The sequence below is a fragment of the Tachypleus tridentatus genome, chromosome 7, assembly GCF_004210375.1.
Source record: "Tachypleus tridentatus isolate NWPU-2018 chromosome 7, ASM421037v1, whole genome shotgun sequence".
NCBI classification, from domain to species: Eukaryota; Metazoa; Arthropoda; class Merostomata; order Xiphosura; family Limulidae; genus Tachypleus; species Tachypleus tridentatus.
The window spans coordinates 137,036,919-137,056,280 of NC_134831.1; the positions used below are offsets into that span (position 1 = coordinate 137,036,919).

Consider the following 19,362-nt stretch of genomic DNA (forward strand, 5'->3'; position numbering starts at 1 on the left):
GCAGAAAAACAAATGTTTTGAGAATGTGTTATTTCTTGACGAGAAATATAAGATACTACCGGTAGAAATGTTGGAATATATCATGATTTTTTTCTCTTCATGAGATACAGACCTTTAATCATTGCCCATTGTAATGCAATGAGTTTGAAAACATTAACATGGAGGGTAGTCTCGTCGTTTATCCAAATACCTGGCCAGGTGGATTAAGGCGTTCAACTCGTAATTCGAGGGTCGTGGGTTCGAATTCTCGTCGCACCAAACATGCTCGCCCTTTCAGCTGTGGGGGTGTTATAACGTAATGGGCAATCTCACTATTCGTTGGTAAAATAGTAGCCCAAGAGTTGGTGGTGGGTGGTAATGACTAGCTGCCTTCCCTCTAGTCTTACATTGCTAAATTAGGCTATCGCAGATTTCCATCTCTAAAGATATGCAAATATAAAAAAATCGATCTCAGTTTTAATTTTCTGGTTCATTTATATTTATTATGTGTACAATTAACTTTTTTTTTTTTTTTTTAATTTCATAATATTTAGAGGCGAAATCAGGTTTTCCAATCAGGGAGGAAGAAAAATTTAAGGAGTAATAATTTAAAAAGCTGAACTTGTTTTAAATTTCTAATAAAATGGTCATTTAAACAAATCAATTCATATACAACACTGTTCGTAGACGTTTTATTTTTTCTACTAAATGATTCAAAAAGAGATTATCAAATATATAAAAGGTGAAAGAAAATGTGATCAATACTTCTATAATTATTAGTGGACCTGCCCCTCCATTGCTAAGTCTTTGATAATATTATTTACAAATTATATTTTCAGCAAGCATAAACTTCAACAGCTTTTCTATTCATCAGATGGTATCACTGGGAGCGAAGCATTTTCTCACGAGTAGCAAATTTTGTCGTGACATGTTGAATAGAAAATATGATTCATTTAGCACGTTAACAGGTTTACTTGCCAAATGAAAGCAGAAACAAATGAGTTAAGTAAGTATTAGTTTTCTAGAAGTATCTTTGGTCTTTAAATTTAAGTTAAATATAAATAATAGACATAGCAACTACAAATAATATCGTTCAGTAATGAAAGAAAATGTGTGCTCTAAATATGAACTGGAATTACGAGAATTAGACCAAGTTTAAATGTACTTTCATAACAACCTCGACTCTTTAATCTGTAAGTCTCTCTCATTTTGTTCATATTGAAGAGGTATAAATACGAAAATGATTAGATTGTAGATTTCACCACACAATAAAATCGAAAACACTTTGTTTAATATATAAGGACACAGCAGTAACTTAATATTTACCATTACTAGTATTCTAGAGATTTGTGCATTAATAAAAGACTGGTGAGATGATAACTTATTCTGAATAATATTTTCCTTGTAAGTCTAATGTTCAGCTGGGTTAGCAATAGGAAAATACTCTAGGGAAAGTAGCTTGAGTGATTGGAAAGAAAACTGGCATATATTTATATCATATTCCACAGTTTATATTGGAGAAAAATCCCTAGTTTGTATTAATTTGTAGAATAAGCACTATTACTTGAGATGGACTTGTCTACCCAGGATCATACAGGCCAAAGTTATATAAATTTCTGCCCATTAATATATAAAAGCTTTGCTGAAATAAAATTTCACATAAAAGTACTTGTATGTAATTATGTTCTTTCATCATTCTGTTAACAGTAATAATGCCACACAGCGTTTAGAAATTCAGAAAGACTAGAGAAAGAGTGTTCACCCCATCCCTGTGAAGTATCCATGTTTTGTTTACATGTGAGCTTGCAGTCATGAAACTTTCAAATGAGATTTTATATTTAGAGTATATATAATCTACTCTAAACTGAGAAAGCTTAAAAATGCTGATACTCTTTAAGCAAGTTAGATTTTTAAAGAAATTTAGAATAATATTAATTACTTAAGTCTTGAAACTTTTTGTTATGGCAACTTTAAATCAGTTAATCTGCAGAAGATTAGTTCGAAAGGTCACAAAATTATTGTAACTGTAATAATCTGTGTGTAATCAAAGTAGTTTAATTTGACTTCAGAGTTAATGCATCTGTGTCAAACAACATATGTCTTTGCAGGTTCTGCCGACATTTAATCTTTTTCACATATAACATTGCTAAGTTTGATTGTTAGGGTTTTGAATAAAAGCAAGTCCATTAAAACATTGTCTACATTAATTGTATTTCATCAAAATATGACATTACTGGTAGGGGTGTATAATTTTGCAAGGCACTGTATATTTTAATGTAGCTATGGAAGGGTGAATGAAATTCATAACTACTTTGGTCATTTCAATATTTCACTAAATTATCTTTTAAAGATTCTTTTTTCATACTTAATAGAGTTTTTTTTTTCTGCTGGTGAAGTAATTAGTTTATAATTTCCCAAGTAGCTTTAATAAGGGACTCTTCAATTCGTAGGAACCTGCCCACACATTTTTTTACCTACTAAAAATGTATTTGATATTTGACCTTATTTAAAAGTTTTGTCTGACAGTAATTCTTTACCTTTATTCAATTTATCAGTATCTTCAATTCTACCAACCATAAAGGTATCCATATCTAAGTGGTTCTGGTCAGTTCTTTAAATATATCATGCAGAAACTGTTACAATAGCACAGAGTTTTCAGAAATTCAGCTAACATAACAATATTTAATGAGAGTGAGTGTGTAAATATGTTCCTATTATATTTAGTGCAATTTACTTACTCATAATTTAAAGGAATTTTTGCATTTTTATTTTTATTTATGTGCTAAATCACTTGGTTTGGAATATTGATCACTAGAGAATTTCATTAATTGAAGTTTGATATTTGTGGCTATACTTAGAATTTTTATTCCATAATCTTTATATGAACATATATTCTAACATTGATTGTGAACATGTATGAGCTGGAATAGCAGAAACCTGAATGATTTGCAATTTACAGATGTTCTTAACTAGTTTACCGAGAAGTAATGCCACATCAGAGCATTTTCAAGTAATAACTGAACTTTGGATGTCTGTACTGCTTAGGAGTTACAAGTTAATGGCCATAAAAACCAGCAAAATATGTAGCATTGTTTTTTACTTTAACATCTGTTAAAGTACTATATGAGGTAAAATACCACATGGTACACTGCTGAGGGAACCATATTTAGTTCCAACATTTGGTTGATAGAGCACATACTTTTTGACATCTGTTTTGTTCCAGCTGTCTGTAACGTAACAAAACCTTTAGAAGCAGACCATCTCTTCAAAGAGAATAGCAAGGACACGTATGTTTTATCTTCATTACTATTTAAGTTTTATAAATATAAATGGACTTTTGAAAATGTTATTTGAAAATATTATAATTCAAGTTCCCTTTATTAAGTACACATGTGTCTTATAGGAAATTATGTAACAAGAAGTTGTATTTGGTCTTTATAGTAAGGCACTTTTGTACATGTATATATATCTTGTTTTTGCTTTTAGGTAGTGGATAGGTTTTTGCTTGTTAAAATAACTTATTTTTTGTTGTTGAAATAACCAAACCATGCACATGTTTTTATCAGTGTAGTAGTCTTAGAAAAAATAGTAACTGCTTTATCAGACTAGCAGCATATTAAAGATCTTGGGTGTTGTGTTAAAATCAATTTTATGTGAAATGTAATTAAAGGTTTTTCTTTGTATCTTTTTATATATGAAATTAAATAGTTACTATTTTCTTTTATTTTATTCTATAATATATTAGTTCATAATTAAAACCATAAAAAATGTTAGAGAACACTGAAATTCTTAAAAATGAATGCCTGGATGGTACTCACTTATGACATGATTTAGTTACACCACTCTTTTGTTTGTAAGAAGGAAATGTTCACTTTCACTCTTTTGAAGAAAATGTGTGAAAACATGGAGGAACATATGTTTACTGATACGGCTTTCAAACTGTTTTATCTAAAGAAAAGTAAGGATTTTATTGTTTGTTTTTCCAAGTTAGCTGTTATATCTTTATCTTTACAGAACTGTGAAAGTAAATCAGACACTTAGGCTATTATGGATATTAAAGAAAAACTGCAGGAAATGGAAGAAAGAATCATTAAACTGGAAAGTAGTGTCCCAAAAATATTTCCACCTGTTAAGCCATTAGGATATAAAGATAAAAAAAGAATTTTGGTAAGGAAGCTAGATTTTTGAAGAGCTGATTGCTTGAAAAAATCTTAAATGCAAACCAGTTGAATAACAGTGATTTTTATGATATGATTAATATAAGGACCTACTAACTTTCTGCATTGTAATATTAAAAAAGTCATGCAGATATGAGAATCATGAATGTTAAGAAAATACATGCAGAATTTTGTGAAAAAAATCATTTAAAGGTCTCAATAAAAGCCTTAGTTTTGTGTTTTGTACTGCAGATTTCCTATTTTGGATTGTGGGTATTCTGTCTCCTCTGTCTTGGATTTTCAGGCAGTCCTGTCACATGTTTTGGTATTTTCTCAATGCTGCAAGTATTTCCCTCTCCCATAATTTACCTTTGAATTTGGTCTTTCTGAATTCCCCATTTGCTGTGGTAGGCTGTTCTCCTGAATTGTGATATTAATGTAATTTTGCACTGCTTCACTTTGCCTATGCTGAAACTACTCTTCTACTGCTCCTTGTATCACTTTTCTTTGTGTCTTCTTTTTTTCTGTTTGCCTATGGATATCAGTGGTCTGTTTATTTGCCATTGATGTTTCATGTACTTTTTATCCTTCTACATATCTTCTCCTTTCTCCAGATCATTTTTCCTCCCTCACACTTCAGAGGCTTGTGAGGATAACTTCTCTTTAGTCACTTTCCCTTGTTTCCATTTCACACCTTTATTTTCATCCTGATCAGGATAGACTTCTATGTCTTGTACATGCTCTTCTCTGTTATACTGCCTGCATGGCCTTCTTTTGTGGTGTACATTCCCACCCTTTTCTTTTTTGACAGCCATCCTCTATGTTCTTTCTCCTTCTTCCTTCACCAGTTGGCTTTGACTCTTCATTTGGCCAATTTCTTTCTTTATTGTCTTCCTCTTGTACTATGTTCGAGTGTCCTCTTGCCCAAACTGATACTTTACCTTTTCATTGGTATTTCATCTTCCTTGTCCTTTAGAGGTACTCCTTCAGTCAGACAGCAGACTACCTATGATTCATTTGTCCCTCATTATTTTTATTAGTTCGCAGTTTTCGTTTTCTTTGGGTTATCACTTTCTGACTGTAGCCATTGTAGAATATTAGAATTCAGTGGGATTTTGACTGGGTAAGTTTATTTTTCTTATTTTAAATGTTTAGTAATGTTCATTGTTTGGATTCTACTCTCTGGCAAGTAGTTCCTAACTAGGTATTCTTTAACTGTTTAAATTTGCACTGACAAGCCATGTTAATTATTCTGGTCAATTTCACTTTTAAGGAAGATGATTTACATTATGTAGACATCTTTTTGATACTGGATGTTAGGTTCCCAAATTGATCTATCAATGTATCATATTTACATGTGAACTATTAGGCTAATAGTTTTTGGAGGGGTGCTACATTTCTTTTGATCTCAAGAACTTGAGATGAAGATAGTTATGATTCTCTTTTCTCCCCTTTCAGATGGCTGGGTTTTGGATTGTAGTTGACTTGCACCAGTATGATCTCTCTTACCATGATTTGGATTTGTGTTCTTGGTAGCCTGGATTTTGAGTTATAGTTGACTTGCCAGTAATGTGATCCTTTTTCCTACTTTCACATGAATGTTAGTACCTAGTGGCCAGGGTTTGGATTGTGTTGATTTGCTGCATTCAATCTGTCTCACCCTAGCCAGTCTATGTATAGAGGAACATCCTTTTAATATTACCTTCTTTTATAATTTTTAGAATTGATTTACATAAATATTGCATGGTTTAGATCAGTTTACAGCCATAGTTCTTTCCCAGTTGGATGTGCTCCTGTTTTCTGCCTATATATATATATATATATATATATATATATATAACATCTTTCTTTGATTGGCAAATAGTATACCTGGTACAGAGGTGTCTTGGTTCACTGTATCGGATTTGCATATTGAGGACAGCACTGAACACAATAGCTATTTGTGATTGGAGATAAGTTCCAATTGGAAATTTGTTGTCAGTTTGAGAAAATTATAACTTTTAATTAAAGAGTTTTGTTTTTATGGTTGCAGTTGTGTCCTCTTTGCCAAAAAAAAAAAATTGAAGTTGATAGAAAGCAGTAAAGGTGTGTGTGTGCATGTGTTTTTGGATTTAACAAGTTAAATTTGATAAGAACCATTTAGAATCTCTGTAGGATTGGTTAGAAATTTTGACCCTACTATGTATGTATGTAAAAAGAGTATAAAAATATACTATAAACAAGGATTACAAATCAACACCACAAAAGACATTTTGATTCATGAGTATGATTAAAAACAGCCAAATAACTAGTGGGAATGTGATTGAAAAACAGAAAGGTGTTACAACAAAAAATGTTCCAACTCGTACTCTTGATATTTATGGCCAGTTTTTGATGTTACAGTAGCACCTCAAGTACATTGTTATGCATGTACACATTGCTATGTATTTAAGGAGAAAGATATATATCTAACATGGTTTTTAATTGAGAGTTTTTAAATTATATATTGATATTGGTTTTTTACCATTTTTATTTTGTTATATAAAATTAAATATGTGGTGAAAAATAAGTGTATTAGATAATGTTCATTTTTCTTTGAAGAATAAATTATTAATTAGAAACATTATGGGCATAACTTGTGCATTTATGAATAGTTAATGTGAATTAAAATAGCTTGATAAATAGTATTTGAATGAAATATGTTTTCCTATTAAAATAAAGTGGGTGGGATCTTCTGTTTCTTACAGGTTACTGGTGGAGCAGGATTTGTTGGGAGTCATCTGGTTGACAGACTTATGATGGATGGTCACAGTGTAACAGTTGTTGATAACTTCTTTACTGGAAGTAGAAAAAACCTTGAACAGTGGACTGGGCATCAGAATTTTGAAATTATAAACCATGATGTTATAAATCCATTATTTATTGAAGGTAAGAGTAATTAATTTCATATTGACTATGTAACAGATTTACTGTCTTATTTTAGTGCTTATGCTGGTTTCTATAGTTTTTTTTGCCTATGACATATACTGTTGGTTTTGTATTTCACAAGTCCTTTCTGGTTTTGGAACTTGTAGAAGATTCTTGAAAGTGAGAATCAACAATATTTGTTTACGAAAATGTGTTAAAACATTATTGAAATTTCTACAAATTTGTAAGATTCCTGTAAAAAATGGCTAGTGGAAAGACAGAGTATTATTATTGAATAGCTACAGTCAATGTGCTATAGGCCTAGGAAGCTATAATTGTGATTAATTCCTATTCATTGGAAAACTACAGAATTGGACCAGTAATGTTTATAGATTTTGAATGTTACAATCTGTTCAATTTCAGTGAATTACTTTGGACATTAGTATTTCTCCAAAGACATTAGATGTTGTTGAAAGTGTACAAATGCTCCAAGCTAGCTGTCATCAAAAGAAGTGTACAAGTATTTCGAGAAATAATTAATTTTCTCTCCATGAACATTGATAAAAGATTCAGTTTTAGACCAGGTAGAAGGCTCAGTATAGTTTGTAAAACTCTTGTATACAAACCATCATTTGTAATAACTATTAGTAATAACCATTGTTCTAGGTTGTATTTTTTTTTTTTTTTTTTTTGTATATTAAAATATATGGGTTAAAAAGAAACGTGTATATCAATCTTGTTTGCAAATAATATAAAATTAATACATATTAACATTTAATTAACTGCTAAATTCAAATTCCAATTTCTGGTTATTTGAAATAGTAATATATAATGTACATAATATAAATCAGAGACTCATCAAAAATAAATATGTAACAACAGTATTTTATATATGTTAAAAGGAGTATTTGTAATAGAACCTAATTTTAGTTGTCATATGAAGATATTTTTTACGTAAATAAGCTGATTTATTCTTGTACCAATTTCAGTAGCTGCATTGATTTTGTAAGAAAATATACTTCTTACATAATACATATCTTAATATTAGTTGCTTCTTAAAACAAATTTAAATGCAACTATATTGCAAGGAAATTTTCTAAATTTAGATTAACACATGAATTGGAAACATTAATTCTGAACAGTCTTTCAGTAAAAATATGAAGTGTTTTGTTTGCTAGCAGTGTTGTTTAGTTGGATTTTCTATGTCTGATTTTTTCAGGTTTCCAAATTAAGCTCATTTAATATAAATAAAACAACCGACATAAAGCTAAGATATAGAAAATCTTACTTGTAAGTACAGTTACAGCTGCTCTCTGAAAGTTGTACAGTTATGTGATGTGTTTTCAGGAATATTTACTAACTACTATGTACAATGAAAACCTATTATCCTGTGCCATTGCCATGAAAATTTTACACACACCACAATCAATTAATGAACTCACCCCATATATTAACTTTTGCCAGTTTACTGTTGTACATTTATTTTAGTACCTATGCTTATTTCTGTATTGTGTCTTTAACAGCAGAAAAAGGTTGTCACCTTTTCATTACTGTACATCACAACCCTAGATTGTTTACTAGAGAAACTGGCACATACCTGTTTTCTATCTTACCCCAATTTTTTTCTTCTGTTGTGTATCAGTTAGCTTGGTTTCTTTGTTTTTGAAATTTTGAAATTATATAGCAGGTGCTTTTGTGTATGTGGATGTTTAGTATGAAGAGGAAAAGCAAATGACCAACTCTGTTTGTAGGTAAAGGATGAACGTAAGTGAAGACAACTAGTTGAACATCCAGTTGAACCACATAAATTTCTTTCCTCTAGTTGAATTATTTTATTTTAAACAATTTCTCTCTTTCTAGTGGATCAGATTTATCATCTAGCTTCACCTGCATCTCCTCCTCACTACATGCTGAATCCAATAAAAACTCTCAAAACAAATATCCTTGGAACAATTAATATGCTTGGTAAGCTAAATTTTCTTCTTGTTTAAATGGATATTTATTTTTTACCGCTACTCATTGTTATTTGAAATTCAGGTTAGAATAAGATACAGAAATATCAAGTTGCTTGGTTTAATATGAGTAATTTTCTATTTACAATTTACTTTTCTGGTGTGATGTTCCTATGCATTTTTAATGGATTCAAACATATAAAACAAGTTTTCCAGTTAAAGTTAATTTGCTCCTTCTAAACTTATTGAAAGTAAATTTAATTATAAATATTATTGCTCAGTTGTATTTTTCTTTCTTGCCTTTACCTTTTTTGATTAATACATATTTGTTCCATAGCTTTTTTTATCTGTACCTCCAATGTTATGGCACCAAACAAATGTTAATATTTTCTACATCTTTTCTTTCAGGCTTAGCTAAGAGAGTTAAGGCTAGGTTTTTAATATCCTCTACATCTGAGTTGTATGGAGATCCTGATATTCATCCACAATCAGAGGATTACTGGGGTAATGTCAATCCCATTGGCCCACGTGCTTGTTATGATGAAGGTAAACGTGCAGCTGAGGCCATTTGTTATGCTTATGTAAGAAAGGTAAGAAATTCAGATTTATATCAAATTGGAAGGGTGTCTTGAGGTTGCAGACAATACAAGAGATTTAAAACATATTACTGATATTTTTAATGGAGCTGGATGATTAGTATAATTTGATAGTTGATTAATTGTTCATTTCATTGAGTGTCTACATTCAACTGGTTGTTTCTTCTTTATTAGACATAAATAATGGAAAATAAATAGTGATTAGTTGATTACTTTCATGAGTATGACACTGATAGATTAAGTTTGACAACCTTGGGTTAATCAAAACTAATGATGAGAAACCATAGTGGTAATATTTAGTTTACTTAGAATAACTCAAAACCCTAACTTTGATATTTTCATGACATTAATTTATTATTTGATGTGACACTTATTAATGTAATTGATTAATTGAGCTACTGACCCAACCATAACCTCCAGAAAAAAATAAATAAAATTAAACTTATAAACTGGTACAAGCACACAACAAATTATAGAAATTATTAAAAATTAAAAAAATGGATTTAAAGAGTGAGATAAAAACGTTTGCCTAAAATTAATAAATAAAAGAAAAATGAGTAAGAAATGGCCTGAACGTTTGGAAAAGCCAGTGCTATTTAGGTGTGGGATAAACTTGACTGACTAGTCTCCTATACCCAGAAGAAAGACACTAACCTTCTCAAAAAAACCAAGTCTATTTTTCTTTTCTTAATCCATTTTATTTGTTTATTTAGTCTTTATTTTACCTTTTTTAGTATTTTGTATTTTTTATTAATTTGTAATGGCCAGTTTTTTATTTTGATTTAAAATATTTGTACTTGACATATCAGTATTCTAATTTAATTCTCTTGTATTATTTACATAACCAGTAAATCTCTCATTTTTTATCTTCAACATTTGTTTAGAAATGTAGTTCTGCTTTCTTTGTGTAATATATTGATGTTTTAATTTTTTTGTATTTCTGTAAAAATAACTAACTTGTATTTTCCATATGAATTTTAGTAGTTTTCTGTCATTGAAAACCATTGTAATTAAAAAAAACAAACTTTTCCATACTAATAAATCTGTAATAAAGATAAAAAAAGAGAAGAATTTCCCTTTTTATTTTTCAGTTCATAACAGTTAATTCATTTCAAGCTTTCTGTGAGGGAACAGGTAGTAAATTAATTGAATATTTTGCATGAGAAACACATTAATAAAATGTGAAATAATTTACTTTTGTACGATGTTACATTAATTCTGTCCAACAAAAACAAGTTGGTAAGAAACATACTGTTAGAAAATATTAAGATTTTTGCTTTTTTTTATAATAATATATTAATTCTGTTATTTCTTTTTGTTATTTCTAAAACAATTTAAACTTGTGTTGATGGTTGAAAGGGTTAATGTATATATTTGTCTGTATTCCTGTGCTGTAAAACGTTTTTGAATAGGCTTAGTTGAAATCAGTGGCACCTGAAGATAAGTTGTTGTTTGAGTGATTAAATATTGAAGTAGCTGAATTTGGTTCATAAGTTGTATAAGATGTGAATGTGCATGATAAAATTTTTTTGTAAATTTAGAGAAAATGAATTACTACACATGCATTATTGCTATACCACCGTATGATTAGCTGAACTGTAGATTTCAAAGTCAGTAAATTTAATTACATGTTTTAGTTTGTACAAATGATAGTTTTCAAATTTAAAAGTAAGGCAAGAAAAATAATTGGAACATTGCAACTAGTTTTTCCTTTGAACCTTTTCAGGATATTTTTTTGTTCAGATTCCTCTTAAAAAAGATATAATGGACTTTATAAACACACACTTTATTTTTATTGATTTTGTCTAATTAGGAAAACATTGAAGTAAGAGTAGCTCGTATCTTCAACACCTATGGCCCACGAATGCACATCAGTGATGGACGTGTTGTTAGCAATTTTATTATTCAAGCCTTAGAAAATCTTCCCATAACAGTAAGTATCGCTGATAAAATTAATTTATTATATATACGTGTATTTAGAGAATTAAATAGACGTTTCAGAAATATTAGAGCATGAAGATGGGTGTCTTATAATAAATTTGATATATTTAAAACCTTTTGAGACCTAAGCATTGGTGACTGAAATATTTTCAGCCATTAATATCATAACTTGTATAAGCGTTTATATATTTATATCTATGCAACAAAAGTAGTCCAAGTTTGTTTCTTTTTTACGAGTAGGTATATAGCATCAAAAGTTCTTTTATTACAAATCTGAAATGATGCTAAGATGGTTTATTGGTAATACAAGGTGTATTTACAATGAATGTAAAAATATTTTGTAAAATTGAGTTACCAGAAACTAAAGTTTTCATTCATTGCTAAATGTGTGTGTATCTTCATGTGTGTACACTCACAAATTTCTATCATATTCGATACTGTTGGCAACAAAAGTTTAAATTCAATGTATTATCATAGTCATTTATTCTGTTTGGAATTTCTTTATGAAATAACATGTTATTTCTTCAGTAGAGTTATTAAAGGTGAATCTGTATATGGTTAAACATGTATATTCATAGTATAATATTACGGTCTACCTGATTCTAAAAGAACTTGCACAATGTACATAATAAAATATACAGTACTGTCTAAAAATGTTAGGAAAATATAATATTTTGTAGTTTTTTTTTTATATTATGGGGCTAAACCTTTTATGACATGACACAACATAAATTTCAACACTGTGGTAATGTGTCTCAGAACAGCTAGTATGGGTATCAACACTTTTATTGATAAGCAGAAAACAACATTTTGTCCTTTCTAGGTCATCTTCAGGTTAACAAAGAGAGTATAAATGGGTATGGGATTGTATGGTGCATTGCAGTTGGATGTTAGGTTATTAATTACTATAGGTATAAAGGTGTTCCTTTACATTGGTTTAATTTTGGTCTTAGTTGCTGTATAAGTAGGGCTTCTTTGATTTTGCATTTGTTTATATTTGTTTCCCTACTTAGTATCTGGGAGTTTTTTATGGTTATGTTATGTTTATCTGAGTTGCAGTGTTCAAAAATGTGTGAAGGTGTTTTTTGTGTTTTTTAAATCTAGTTTCAATTTTTCTGCTTGTTTCTCTAATACAAAATTTGTGGCAGCTGTTGCATTGTATTCTATAAATTATGTTGGTGTTGTGTTTGTCAGTGTAGTTTATACATTGTATAAACCTTAGTTTTGCACTGAGGCAACAAGAGATATTAGCAAAATAGGTGGAATAATGGACTAGCACAAGTACCATCAGATACTGTTACATTATACCAAAGGATTTGTGTATTATTGGTAAAGAATTCTATTACAAAGAAGATAATGACTCCAAACACTTAACCTATGCAGAAAATACATAGGAAGAAGCTGCTGGAGTCATTCAAATGATGCAATGGTCCATACAGAGACCTGATCTTAAACAAACTGAGCATATCTGGAATTTGATAGATCAAAAACTTATCAAATCAAAAGTGACTTTCAAAGAAACTTTGGGATTTTATTCCAAATGTCTCTAATACACTCGAACAAAGGACCCTGATTAAATATGTTGCAGCAATGCGTGAAAGACTGCAGTTATTAAAGCAAAAGTGGAACACACAAAATATTAACCTTATTGAACTCAAACACTTCCACTTAGTTTCTGTTGTATTAAATATGAAGATTAATAAAATATTGATGTTTCATCTGTGATTGACCTTCTATCATTCTTTGAAAGTAGTTTGAAATCTAAATTTTTACTTTGATCTAACATTTTTGCACAGTACTGTATATATAGTTTCTAAAAAGTTCAAACTATCCAATATTCAGTTTTTTTTCTACTTTCTCTGTTGTAACTCCAAGCACCAGCGAACTATCTTGAATCATATCTAATAACTCTCAAAACACTAAAACTAGTTTATAAAATTCATCACACTTTGGCCCAATATGGCCAGGTGGTTAAGGCACTCGATTTGTAATCTGAGGGTCGCAGGTTCAAATCTCCTTCAAACCAAAAGATTGTTTGGCTTGTTTGTTTCAAGTTAGATTTTAAAGAAAGATTATCCAATGATGCCTAAGGGTTTTGCAATTTCACAGTTATTGTGTAAACAGTTAGGGTAATGGTAAATTAAATATATCTTTTCATAAAAGTGATCACAGATTTATTAGTACTAGCTCAAACTGTATTTTATTTTAGGATTAACTGTGATAAATATTATTGCTTTTAGATCTATGGGTCTGGAAAACAGACACGATCATTTCAGTATGTGTCTGACCTTGTGGAAGGACTTGTTGCTTTAATGAACGGAGATTATTCCCTTCCTGTCAATTTAGGAAATCCTGATGAATATACCATTGAAAAATTTGCAACTCTTATTAAAGAGTTTGTTGGTAAGATTTCAAAGTTCTCTTTCTTAAGGCAGTTATTGTTTCAGAATTAAAGCATTTACATCTCATTTCATGAGGAGAAAGTTGTATCCCTATCATGAAAAAAAAAATCTGAAAAAGCTTTTTTTTTTTTTCTACCAAGGATTTGTAATAAATTTAGTTAATATTTCATATATATTTTTTACTGAACATACACCATAAAATGATAATGTTTCAGTGTTAATTATTTCACTTAACTAAGCAAAATTACAGAATCTTACTTGGAAATTTAAAATTTTTAACAACAAATATGCACTCACCTATCTGATTGGCATCTCAAATTGGTGTTGTGAAAAATTAGTGGAACCAACTTTGAAGAATTTGTTAGAGGAATTCCATTAAGAATCTCAAAGGATGAAGATAAACCTTTTAAAGTTTAGTTAACCATTTCAGTTTACTACCTGAATTTTGTAAATGAGGGCCCAAATGATAGAGGAGGTCAGTTGTAAGATGCAAGAAGCTAATGTCAAATGAAAATATTTAGTTCCTTGAATAGCACTGCTATATCTACATTGTATTAATGGTTTGTGTGCTGTGGTATGAAACAGTGGAAAGGAGTGGCCTACTTCCCTATTTATAATATTACTTTTTAAAGCCAGGCACTTCTGGCTACTTTTGTTAGTATTTTGTTAATAAAAGCATTAATAATTGTGTAACAAATAAAAATAATACTAAACAAACTTAATATAAAAATATGCTTTGAATAAAAAAATTAGTTAAGATGCTAAAGTTTATTAAAGTCTAATTATACATTTCTTTCTAGACAATTCAATTTATCTTATTCCTGTATTTAATACTTGAGGGTGTAATGTGATAAAACAGTTTATAATATGGTAACAGGTTTAAAAAAAGAATGGTTTTCAAGAGAGAGTCTTGTATAATTTTCTGTATTTATACACATGATTAGTTATTCTGAAAGTAAATGCCTCTAAAATTACACTTTTGTTTTGTTTTAGTATTTTCATAATGCTGTCACATTACACTGGTGTGTTGTACAATTATTATAGATCATTCAAATTGAGGTACCTGAATTTGAAAACTACTCTTCATTGAAAAATGTTTTTATAATACGTACGTAAAGCTGATAAGCAAATGGATTTAGTATGATGTTATTAAAATAATACAGGTATTGGAAAGTTTAAAACTTTCAAAATTCATGTACAAAAAGGTAGTTTGTACACTGTAATATGTTACTTTGACTTGATAATGCAAGTGGATAAGTCATTCTTGTTAGTTAAGTATTAAAGTTGATGTTTGGGAAGAATATTCTTGAATTTATTTTTTTGCAGTAGACGTCAGTATAATCTATACGACAAGGAAATTTTAAGGATAAGGGTTTGATGTGATTGTGTAATATCTTTTGGTTTTATAATTTTTAAGGGAGTTCTAGTCCAATAGTTTTCAAAGAAGGTTTGGAAGATGACCCCGAAGCAGAGGAAACCTGACATCACTCGGGCTAAACAGTATTTAAATTGGAGTCCAAAGGTGAATTGATTGTTTGTTAATTTGACTTATGATATCAAACAGAAGGAAATTTAGTTTCAATTAAAATGTAAATTATAATTATTAATAAAGTATCACCTTTTTGTGATTCAGTGTTGAATTAAGAATGAAAAGTTACCAGAAAACATGATTGAAATAACTAAGGATAAGGCAGGATTTATTCACTGTATTTCATTAGTATTCAAAGATTATTTCATTTGATATAGTTTTCTTTTTCTTAGTAAATTCTATATAAATGTTTGGAAGTTATTAGGGTTATTAAAACAACACATTTTGATAATACAGTAACTCAATTTAAACTGTTTGTTTTCTGTTGCATGTAATTTGAAAATGAAAGCTACTGTTATAGTGTTACAAATTTTTAGCTTTTGTCAGTACCATGTTTTCTAATTATGTTGAATTTGTATATCATGTAAATTTCTCAGTATATACAAAAGGGCCTCACATGACCTGGTGGTTAGGATGTTCAACATATAATCTGTTGGTCAAAGTTTGAAGTCCTCATCACCAAATGTAGCTTCTCTTTTAGCTCTGGGGGCATTATACTGAGGCAGTGAATTCTACTAGTTGCTGATAAAAAAAAAAAAAAAAGTCATTTTAATCCTTCCTGCATGTTAAAACAAAAGCATCAGTTTTCCTGTCTCACAGAAATATAGGCCTGGCATGACCAGGTGATTAGTGCCTTCATTTTGCAACCTGAGGGTTGCAGGTTTGAATCCTCATCACACCAAACATACCCTTTCAGTAGTAGGGGCATTATGAAATGATGGTAAATCCCACTATTTGTTGGCAAAAAAGCAGCCCAAGAATTGGCAGTGGGTAGTGTTAACTAGCTGCTTTTCGTCTAGTCTCTTTACTGGTGAATTAGAGACAGCTAGTGCAGATAGCCTTCATGTAGCTTTGTAAGAAGTTCAAACCCAAACCCTTTTTCCAAGGCTAAAAATCTTGGAATGTCATAAGTTAGTACTTATTTGACTTCCATGAATGGTATGTTTCAATGAAGTTTTTAATGGATAAACTTAAAATTCAACCTTTAATAAAAAGAGTGCAGGCTTAATGATGCTTAAGAGCCACCATCTATATTAGATTAGATTAGATTATGTCGGTTTAAAGTACTTTCTGGCTGAAAAGTATTTGTATTTTATTATTAAGCATATATCTCAATGAAAAGGTATAATGCAACATCTTCATATGCTCACTTTAATTAAAATGTAAGCAAAGTTACAGAATTACATAACTGCATGCACAGATATTGGCTCTTCTGTGATTGGTTTGTTATTATATGATTTGTCAAATTAACATTTTTTCTAAATAACAAGTATATATGCGCAGTAAAATGTGTTTGTATATCGAAAATAAGAACTCGCAATAACTTATCTTGTTTTGAAGCTTAGTTATTAAACCAAGATACTGAGTTGTTTACTAGATTAAATAATTTTTTTATAGTTAGGCCATGATGAAATGTCTCAATAACTGAAAATATTATTATTACTTTTTATAATATACTGTTGTCAGTTATCCTAAAAGTAACTTTTTACTAATTAAAATGACCTTATTTGTAAAAAATCATCTTCTCAAAAACATTTTGAATTTGTTTCATGATGTTTATATTTACTTTTATTCAGAACAATACTTTGTAAAATACATGCAAGATTCTTAGAAATTTAGGATAAAATATCACCAAAATAAGTGAGGTTGTTATGTGAAGATATTTTTTTTAGGTAATCATATACAAATAGAACTGTAGTTCTTTCTAGCTTCAGTTTTGTTTTTAAAGCTGTGAGTAACAAGGATAATTCCTTTTTAATGCCAGAGATTGTACATAACAAACAGGCTATAGAAGTGAAATTTATATGTTAGTTAAACATATCTTATTTCTGTTTCTAGGTGTCACTGCAAGATGGTCTACAAAAAACAGTGGACTATTTTAAAAAAGAAGTACAAGTGTCAAAAACTGGATTAAGATCTTAACTGTAGATCTTTATACAGAAGAATTTAAGTTAATCTGTAGAAAACTAGAAGATATAACATTTCTTGATTGGGTATGGTGAAATAGTACTTGTGGTGATTGTAAATTAAAAACTACAATGTTTTTTTTCTTGCACAAGGCCTCACGAAACAAAAAGATTTTTGATTAAAAATGTTCTAATTGAATCTTCAACTTATAGCTAATTAAACATGTAAGCATGTGCCAACACAACATTCTTCTTTAAAGCTATATTTGATATTTATTATTCTATATTTATTCTGCTATCTTGTGTTGGTTAGATATTTGCACGTAGCCTAACATAAAAAAACAACAACAAATCATTAATAACAAAATGTGACATGGAAAATGACCTTGTGATTTTGCTACTTTATTTTGTAAGAAAAGACTGAGATAGTTTAAAACTATCCTGAAGTTTTCTTAGTTTGAGATTTCAAGGCTTAAAGTTATGAAATTCCATAGTAAATTCTTTCTTTGAAATACATCAGACAGACAACATAGATATATATTTCTTGTATAAATGTTTAATTTTCTTTAAAGGTACTGAACCAAGTTTTTTATTACCTGATTTATATACTTGTACATAAGTGAATATAAAAATGCTTCCTGGTTCTAAGGGGAGAAAAATGCCTTTAGACACTTTTTTTTTTTTCCAAATTTTAAAAGGTAAATTTTAGAACTTTTTAATTTCTAAAAATGCAAAGCAAGTAGAATGAAAAAACGGAGGCAAATTTTAATCTTTGTGTTTAAGAATGGAAAAAATGAATAACAAAATAGTACCTTACAAATGACAAAACAGAGCCAATGTATCTCTATTTCATGTCTTGAAATTATGCTGGGATCACATATCTGAGAATTAATCATGTGGTTTTGGTACAGAATTTATTACATAAACATACATTCCTTTAAACATACCCGTATGTAATCTCATGGAGGATGCACACACACTTGTGTTGATATCTGTAAAACATTTTGGTAGTTAAATATATAGTTGTACGTTTGTCATGTTTTTTTACATCAGTGGTACAGTTATTCAGAAAACAAAATAATTACATAAACTGCTGGGCATAGTGTTTTTATAAGTGCTCTGTTTCTACCAGAATGATCTAACTCGTGTTGTTAGAGAAGACATATGTTTTATTTTCTTATAGCTAGAGTAGAAAGATTTTGACAAAGGTTTTAGGGATATTTCTTTACTTTTGTTTATTCAGGTATTAATAAACTGTCCAATTATATTTAGCAATTTTTCAACATTTATTCATGATGTGATATATATATGTATCTGTATATATCTATATAAAATTATAGATTATCTTTTCTGAACTGAACAGTATTTATAAAAACTTTCTATTGAAATAAAAGTTCTTTTTTTCTGATAACTAACTCAATGAAGTATCAATACTAATGAAAATTAAAACCTTTTACAAGTTTCTCATAAAGATACCTGAAGTTTGTTTGTATATATGACACTAAAGAAAAACAACTAAAATTCATACACATTTATGTTTATGCATCAACTTTATTATACAGCCTAAATTACCCATTCAGCTTCCATATATAAAATAACATGTATCTACACTTAGAAATTACCTTTCAATCTTATTCATTTCTTATGTAGTTAACGTTACCAGGATATTAGCATAAATGTTCAAGTGTAACGTATAATTAATCTTTGTTTCTTTTGCTTTTAAAGTTTATCATCCAAATTCTTGTTGTTCCTTGGTGGGACAGTAGAAAGTTTATAGAATAACTGTGCTTATACTTGATTTTAGTTCCTGTGCTTAGGAGCAGCAGATAGCCTGTTGTGACTTTTCTCTGAAACACAAAAGCCAAAATCTTACAATTTCTTTCTTTTAATGTCCATAGTTATTGAAGAAAGTTACACTAACGTCTTTAAACGCCACTTGGAATGCTTAGATCAT

General features: G+C 29.5%; 1 protein-coding gene across 1 annotated transcript; it reads left to right on the forward strand.

Moving 5' to 3' along the window:
• Positions 1-966: 966 nt before the first annotated feature.
• Positions 967-17,565, forward strand: LOC143256685 (UDP-glucuronic acid decarboxylase 1-like). Its single transcript, XM_076514229.1, is given in 11 exon segments — positions 967-985; positions 3,206-3,266; positions 3,994-4,146; positions 6,863-7,043; positions 8,883-8,987; positions 9,383-9,564; positions 11,384-11,503; positions 13,752-13,914; positions 15,331-15,380; positions 15,382-15,435; positions 17,341-17,565. Coding segments are annotated over 9 exon segments (1,059 nt in total). The 5' UTR covers positions 967-985; positions 3,206-3,266; positions 3,994-4,026; the 3' UTR covers positions 17,425-17,565.
• Positions 17,566-19,362: the final 1,797 nt, after the last annotated feature.